General features: G+C 39.1%; 1 protein-coding gene across 1 annotated transcript; it reads left to right on the forward strand.

The window, feature by feature from the left end:
- Nucleotides 1-2,069: 2,069 nt before the first annotated feature.
- Nucleotides 2,070-8,708, forward strand: ALDH11A3 (aldehyde dehydrogenase 11A3). The gene is made up of 9 exons (XM_086455952.1): nt 2,070-2,318; nt 3,892-4,085; nt 4,381-4,509; nt 5,233-5,352; nt 6,509-6,645; nt 6,754-6,909; nt 6,993-7,371; nt 8,223-8,339; nt 8,428-8,708. The coding sequence occupies exons 1-9, from the start codon at nt 2,174-2,176 to the stop codon at nt 8,539-8,541; spliced, it is 1,491 nt and encodes a 496-aa protein (XP_086312078.1). The 5' UTR covers nt 2,070-2,173; the 3' UTR covers nt 8,542-8,708.

Raw genomic sequence — 8,708 nt, forward strand, 5'->3', positions numbered from 1 at the left:
GCGACAAACCTATTGGGCTGCTGGAACCGCTTCCAGTCCCCCAAAGGCCTTGGGAAAGTGTTTCTATGGACTTTGTCACAGGTTTGCCGAAGGTTGCAGAGTATGGGTCCATCCTTGTGGTTGTGGACCGTTTCTCCAAATATGCTACATTTATACCGACCTCGACATATTGCTCAGCAGAAGAAACAGCGCACTTGTTCCTCAAGCATGTCATCAAGTATTGGGGTGTGCCCAAGAACATTGTCAGTGACAGAGATTCAAGATTTACAGGGAGATTCTGGACCGAATTGTTCAGATTACTTGGGTCTCAGCTTGACTTTTCGACCAGTGGACATCCACAAACAGATGGGCAGACTGAAAGATTTAATGCCATGTTGGAGGAATATCTTAGGCATTTTGTCACTGCCAACCAAAAGGATTGGGCGAATCTACTTGATGTCGCACAGTTCTGTTTCAACCTTCAGAAGAGCTCTTCCTCCAACAAGAGTCCTTTTGAACTTATTACTGGCCAACAACCTTTAACTCCTCATACTATTGTTTCAGGATATCAGGGACAGTGTCCAAGGGCGTACAAGTTTGCTAAGTTTTGGCAGGACAACAATGAAATTGCCAGATCTTACCTTGAAAAAGCGTCAAAGCGGATGAAGAAATGGGCTGATGAACATCGTCGACCAGATCGTTTCAAAGTTGGTGACTTAGTTCTACTCAAGACAGATCAGTTGAGAAGGTTCAACCGAGTACAGCGAGCACACAGGGGTCTACTACAGCGTTATGAAGGTCCAATGCTCATCCTCTCTCGAGTCGGCAAGGTCTCCTACAAGCTGAAGTTACCGCACTGGTTACGCAACATCCACCCTGTCTTCCATGCCAGCTGTCTCAAGCCATTCCATGCAGATCCAGCAGATCCAGCACGCAGCATTCCAACACGTTCACCTTCTCGTTCAACAATCCAGCCGGAACGTGTTGTCGACCAAGTTCTCGCCGAGCGTCAAGTCAGCAGCAGTTCAAGCAAGCAGCAGCACATGGAGTACTTTGTCACTTGGAAGAACTTGCCAGAATGTGAAGCCACCTGGGAAAGAGCAGAGAACCTACAACCATTCAAGCAGAAGATTGAAGAGTTTGTCAGGGACAATGCGACGAGGACGTCTGCAGAATAGGTGGGGGAGACTGTAACGGCCATGTACTCTGACACCTAGAGTTTAGGTGTAGCTCGCCCCGGAGTCACCCGGGAGCCCCTATGTAACACTATGTAAGGCTCGTTATGAAGCCATGTCAGCCCCCGTACCAGGGCATATCTGTTAGCTTAGGGTACGTGTCAGCCCCGTGCCAGGGCATCCTTGTTAGCTTAGTGGCATTTTAGTAATAAGGGAGTATGACCGGCCTCTACTTTTGATGTTCCCTTCTGGAAATCTAGTAAAGACTTAGCATACACTTTGTAGGAAGGGTGTCAGTGCTGTCCCAATCCCCGGCCTACACCCACGTTGTTGAAGCCCTTGAAGCCCAGCTCCGTGGAGGTCCCGCGTGTCATAGGATCATCAATTGCTTGTAACGCATCTATTGCTTTTGTAACGCGTTGCACCGTGTAATCAATATTATATCAACAAAGTTGCCTTCGGGCTTTATCTCGTGTTGCCTCGTTTACTTGTTTGCTAGCTACGTGTGTGTGGTGTACGATCATTTTACAGGCTTGCAAGTGGATTTGACCCCCTTGCGCCGCACGACCCCGCTTCGAAAGAATAGGGCCGTGACACCTTGCCATGTCGGCCGAGTATAAATAGAGTGAAAATTTTCGAGTCCAGGTTATCATTATTGTTTCAAGAATACTAATTGAAATTTAATTTTGCCACGTGTTATTCTTGGAAGTAGGTAGGATCAAACTCACTGATTCCGTAAAGTCAGACTCAAAAGGACTTACGTCAGAGGGACTCTAACACGGTAAAATCGAGGCAACGGTTCAAAAGTACAGAATGGCAGTATCGTTAAATTAGTCGACAATTTTGGGTCAAAATGGTAAATTCGCAGAATCTCATCTGGCATGCTTTATAACCACCTAGCTGAACTCTAATGGTAGTAGTTCAACTCCAAGAGTGTCTTATCGTCTCTTCCTTTCCTATAAATTTTCCCCAATTTCGCCATCTTTTCTTATCGTTCTCGTTCTTCGATCTCTGTAAAAATGGCGGGAAATGGTGTTTTTGCAGAGATCTTAGATGGAGAAGTCTTCAAATATTATTCTGATGGAGAGTGGAAGTTATCTTCTTCTGGAAAATCTGTTCCGATCATCAACCCTACCACTAGAAAAACTCAGTATAAGGTCCAAGGTAACAAATTTCTTCCATTTTTTTGCTGAATTTTGAGGCTTTTCTCATCATCTGAGTGTAATAATGGTGAAATTTGACTTTTTTTTTAAATTATTTGGAGTGAAAATTTTGACGTTTGGTGCAGTTCTTCTGGTTGAAATAAGTTCAGGTTCGGTTGAGGAAAAATTTTAGTTTGAATTTTGAGGTTTGTCTCATCATCTGAGTGTAATAATGGTAAAATTGGGTTTTTTTTTGGAGTGGAAATTTTGAGGTTTGGTGAAGTTCTTGTGGTTGAAAATTAGTTTAGTAAACAGTAGAGGAAATTTTAGATAGTGTTTACATGGACACCAAATTTTATTTAATACACACCAATTGTATTTGTTATGGACAGTTGGTAAATGGCTTTCCCTGGAAAATCATTTTCTCATCCTTCTTTCCTTGGCTTGAAAATATTTTCTGACCCAATCGCGCTGGAAAAATGGAAAATGATTTTTCCATCTACCTATTGCTATTCTCTCATGGTTACGCCCTGAGAACTAAGAATTAACTCTCTTTAACATTTTTCTAGGTGCCATCAAACACAGGATTTCGTTTGTCCAAATAATTAATTTTCCCATACTTAAATTTTTCTGAGAAATTTATTTTCACTTGAAAACATTTTCTTATCATACAAACTGAGGGTGGAAGGGGTTTGAGTGGAAGAAAGAGAGAAGGAGAATAGCAGTGGTCATGAGAGGGAAGAGGAGATAAATTGGTGCGTCTATATCCTTATTTTGTCTGTTACACATAAATTCATCCATTTGTTTGTCATTACGATTGGAGTGGCAAGATAATCTCTCAAAATTTAAGTGCCTTTTACTTCTCCTTGAGAAATCTACCAACTCATGGACAAGACATGTCGAAAGAATCGCGATCCAGAACGGTGTCCTGTTCCTATAGCAAAATACGGTGTCTACTTGGCAGATATTTATTGAAAAACAAACACATTGGACTGCATGCCATATAGAAAAAATGTCTTGATTAGGAGACAACGTGTCTTAAACTCCTACCAAAACACACCACGTAGACACTGTTCCTATGCTATAGGAACAGGACACCGTTCTGATCCTGGCAAATTACTGTGACAGTACACATTCCAAAACCAAATCTCTCAAAATTTAAGTGCCTTTAACTTTTCCTTGAGAAATTTACCAACTTGTGGACAAGAGATCTCGAAATTACCGTGACAGTATACATTCCTAAATATTCATCAACACACATTGTTGTTTTTTTAAAACTTTTGTGGTAATTATTTATTTATTTTAAATAGTAAATGACAGGGGCAAATTTGGTATTTCACCAAACGCTTTTTTATTGACTTTGTAAATAGTTTGGAATGTGTACTGTCCCAGTAAATAAGATGATTTCATTGTATGTTTGATAACTCGCTTGAGTTGATTCAAATTGATCTTCAAGTGGTGTACCCAACACAGCTTAGTCAAGTCAAGCTGTAGTGCTGAAGTAGCAAACCAATCGCTTTAGTGTTCCATTACCTAAATGTGTGAGCTATGAACTGTGTATCACTCTTACCAACCTGATTTGGACCATGGAGCAGCTTGTACGCAAGAGGAGGTTAACAAAACCATGGAAATAGCGAAAAGTGCACAAAAAGCATGGGCCAAGACTCCACTTTGGAAGCGAGCTGAGCTCCTTCACAAAGCCGCAGCAATTCTAAAAGAGCACAAGGCACCCATTGCAGAATGCCTTGTCAAAGAGATCGCTAAACCTGCCAAGGATGCTGTTACCGAGGTAATTTGATGGGTCAGCGAAATTTGTTGAAGTAGTACTGTTGAAATTCACTCACTCAATAAAATGCAGGAAGATGACTTATTTAGAGAGCTTCTATTAACACCCAACTTTCACTTTTAGCTGAAAAATCTATATGTAGGCAACCATTTAATTCTTCAAAAGGATTGGTGTGTTGTTAGTAAAAGTTGGTGTGCCAATAGAATCTCTCTTTGTTTAGCTGATCCCAAATCTTTGGTATTAGTCTTTTTTGTTGTTGTTGTTGTTGGAATTTACTTGCATTTGTGATTTCATGAAGGTTGTGAGGTCTGGGGATCTTGTGTCTTACTGTGCCGAAGAAGGGGTTAGGATACTGGCAGAGGGGAAGTTCCTTACATCTGATAGTTTTCCTGGAAACGAAAGAAGCAAATACTGCCTTGTGTCTAAGGTAATTTCCTTATTGTTGTTGCTTTGTTTTTTCACTTGAACTATTATTTGGTTAGTGTGGGTCATAGTGACTAATAAGTGTGAAAAGTATGGGAATTATGTTGACATAAAAGATGGATTAGCTATTATCTGTTCGACCAGACAAAATCTAGAAAGTTACCAAAATAAATGTTATATTATTGGTCAATGATCCAACCTCACAAATGAAAGTGTTTTGTTCTCAACTCCAAGATTTGCAAATGAAGATATGGCAGGATTTGTTCCCAAATATGGACCAAACTAGAGTTGAATGAGAAAAGAAAAGTATCCATGTTCCCAACCCCAATATTTGGGATGATAATGATGATGGCAATTATTAGATGATGTAGAACAGGAAAAGGGAATAAATATTTTACAAACAAATGTCATGGAAAACTAAACCAATTTTATATAAATATTCAGCCTTTTTTTTTTGCGGTCAATTGTCCACATGTTCTCCAATTTGTTGGATGATGCTTTGTTAGGAAAAGAAATCTTGCAAAGTTCTTAGAGCTGTTAAATGTTAAACTTACAATATACAAACTCCCTTTTATTAAGATGTAAATGTTCCTGAATTTTTTAATTAGTTTTATGAAATAAAAATAGGTCCTATCCAATTAAAACCATCTAGCAACTGTAATGAGATTTGAAAATGGCACGGAAGTATTCACTTGTTTATTTTTCCTTTGATTGTATTTAATTGCAGATTCCACTTGGGGTTATCTTGGCAATCCCACCCTTCAACTATCCTGTCAACCTTGCTGTCTCTAAAATTGCCCCTGCTTTGATAGCTGGAAACTCGCTTGTGCTTAAGCCTCCAACTCAGGTAGTTTACATTAAAATGTAACTAACTACGCTAATTTTCATTACGTAGTATGTACAGTATCCCACGGTGATCTATTGCTGCACATATACTATTTCTAGATCATATTGTTTTAAGAATCAAGATCCAGGATGGTGTCCTATAGGAGCAGTGTTTACGTGGCAAGTTTTGGTTGGTGTTTAAAACACACTAGGCTCCTAAACAAGCCGTTTTCTATATGACACGCAGCCCTGTGTTTTAAATTCCAACCAAAACGTGCCATGTAAACACTGTATCTATATAATAAAACACAATGGTGGGTCTCACTTTCTTTGACTCAAGATTTATACCCCCTATAAAATGTATCTCGAGGACTTGTTTTATCTTTTTTTACTTTTTCTCTTCTTCCTCTTTCCAAGAATACCCCTAACTTTATTTGCATTCTTCTTCTACCATTTTCCAATGTTACCTATCCAACTTTATTGTCTTCCCTCCTCCCCCTTTTTCTTAATAATACCTCTCTAACTTCATTATTTTTCCTCTTTTACCCCCTTAACCCCAAAGAGGATGTGGCCCGGGCAAACTTAGTGTTAGAAAGAACCTTAAGATCCAAAGTATAAATCAACAAGAACACAATAATCTCACAAGACACAAGATATATGTGGTTTGGTCAAAGCATCGACCTATGTCCACATGCGAAAACGGCGATTTTACTATATTAACCAAAGAAGAACTGGGTTACAATTTCTCTCTGCCTCTCGTATATCTGTCATACCCTTTAGGGTTTCATCTCTTACCCTTTATATACTTAGAGTTACAAAGAGCTTAAACGGTCGGATCCAAATCCAAACCAAATGGGCCCAATATTTTCGCCCCTGGACGGGTCATTAACGGATCATTAAAAGATCCAGGTTGAATCCACAACTCTCTATATACAAGAATAGAAGACATAACCCAACACTTAGTGTTGCTATAGGAACATGACACCGTTCTGGATTGTGGCTCTTGTTTTAATGGGCTGAGTTGTTGATCATTACTGGAAACAAACTATGGGAAAACATGCTTTAGATACAATAGAAATGAAGAACAGGATTTTCTGCCTAGCATGGATACTTGGGATAAGGCTTTGATGATAATGAGGAGGAGGTTAATCTCATAAGCTCACTTGTATTCCTTGCAGGGTGCCGTAGCTGCCCTTCATATGGTGCATTGCTTTCACTTGGCTGGTTTTCCCAAAGGCCTTATCAGCTGTGTTACTGGAAAAGGTTCTGAAATCGGAGATTTCCTCACAATGCACCCCGGGGTGAACTGTATAAGGTAATCTCTGACTCATCTTCACGTCTTCAATTCTCCTTAAGCTTCTTTCCCTCTTATCTAAGAACTTATCACCTTATGTTGCCCCACAAATTTCCTTTCTTGGTATAGCTTCACTGGTGGAGACACTGGAATTGCAATTTCAAAGAAGGCAGGTATGATCCCTCTTCAAATGGAATTGGGAGGTAAAGATGCTTGCATCGTTCTTGAGGATGCAGATTTGGATTTAGTGGCAGCCAACATCATCAAAGGAGGTTTCTCTTATAGGTAACTTAAAATCTTCACTTTCATCAAATAGTTTGGCTCCTCACTCCCAACACTTCCAATTGACGAAAATGTACACACTACAGTGGTCAAAGATGCACGGCTGTAAAAGTTGTTCTTGTAATGGAATCCGTTGCCGATGCTCTTGTTGAGAAAGTGAACGCCAAAGTGTCAAAATTGAGTGTTGGGCCTCCTGAGAATGACTGTGATATCACCCCGGTTGTGACAGAATCATCAGCGAACTTCATTGAAGGGTTGGTCGTGGATGCCAAGGAGAAAGGAGCAACATTCTGCCAAAAGTATAAGAGGGAGGGCAATCTAATATGGCCTTTGTTGTTAGACAATGTTCGTCCAGATATGAGGATCGCATGGGAGGAGCCCTTTGGGCCTGTGTTGCCAGTCATAAGGATCAACTCTGTTGAAGAAGGAATTCACCACTGCAATGCTAGCAATTTTGGTCTTCAGGTATAAAATTCATATTTATTATCTACTCCTTTTTTGATAAAAAATTCACAAAATTCTAGTTCATTTTCCTTAATTCAATAATACAGCTTGGTTTTACAATAAAACGTTACCCACACATTTGTACCAAATTGTTGTGGAACATTAATGATCTTTATTCTTACTCTTCATATAGTTTTTTTTTATTGTAGTTTGGTGACTTTAGTGTGTTCTCATGTTTGTTTTAGAGAGCTTCTATTGCCACGCCAACTTTTACTAACGGCACCCCAAGATGTATGCTAATACTCCTTGTGATGTACATAAGGATTGGAGTGCTATTAACAAAAATTGGTGTGGCAATAGAACCTCTCTTTGTTTTATCATTTCCTGCCAAAAAAATTTCAATGAAAATTTTCACCCAAATTTACATTATTTCCATCTTTTTTTTTCATGAAAATTGTATTTATTTTCACACTGATCATAATATTTCTATAAATGTTTCCATTTCCAGGCTTACCAAAAAAAGACACTGAAATTGACATTTAAAACCTTGCCCACATATCACTATTATACTGTAACTGGTCATCTTTTTTTTTTGCATCAAGAAACATTTTGAAGGCCCCAATTTTCTTAAATTGATGGCCTCAACCATGAGGTCATGAATTTGATCCTAACTCATCCACTGAAACAAAAGAGAAAAAAAACGAAGAGATAAATATTTCCAGTTCTCTAGATTATTATTTATCTTGATTACTTCCTACTTTGGTTACACTGCTCTTTTGGTTATAACAATTTTATTCCCAAGACTAAAAATAGCATAAATGGAAGACTGGTTTCTTTATCCTCTTAAGCTAATATATACTCGTAAATCACAGGGTTGCGTCTTCACGAGAGATATCAACAAAGCAATGTTGATCAGTGATGCAATGGAGACAGGAACGGTTCAAATCAACTCTGCACCGGCTCGTGGACCAGATCATTTTCCTTTCCAGGTATATTGACACTCTAAAACTTAGATTATTGTTTCGCATTTTTCCAAACTATGAGTCTTCACCAACCAACAACTATTGTTTTTGGCAGGGTTTGAGGGACAGTGGAATCGGATCACAAGGAGTCACTAATAGTATTAACATGATGACCAAGATCAAGAGCACTGTCATCAACTTGCCTACTCCTTCCTATACTATGGGTTGACATGCTCATTAGTATCATCATTTCTGTTATAGTTTGTTGCTACTACCACTAAAGACCCTTTTACCCTTTGCTTTCGTCCTTTTTTTTTGGCCCTTTTTTGGGCTAATATAATAAGAGACAAGATGATGGAAGGAGACTATTCAGCAATTGCCACAATTTTTCTTTTT

This window comes from Akebia trifoliata, chromosome 10 (genome assembly GCF_017979445.1).
Source record: "Akebia trifoliata isolate Shusen 1 chromosome 10, ASM1797944v1, whole genome shotgun sequence".
NCBI classification, from domain to species: domain Eukaryota; kingdom Viridiplantae; phylum Streptophyta; class Magnoliopsida; order Ranunculales; family Lardizabalaceae; genus Akebia; species Akebia trifoliata.

Coding starts and splice junctions, on each gene's coding strand:
- ALDH11A3 (XM_086455952.1), top strand. CDS start 2,174: ATGGCGGGAAATGGTGTTTTTGCAGAGATCTTAGATGGAGAAGTCTTC. Junction 4,510..5,232: donor AATACTGCCTTGTGTCTAAG/GTAATTTCCTTA, acceptor ATTTAATTGCAG/ATTCCACTTGGGGTTATCTT. Junction 8,340..8,427: donor CAGATCATTTTCCTTTCCAG/GTATATTGACAC, acceptor TGTTTTTGGCAG/GGTTTGAGGGACAGTGGAAT.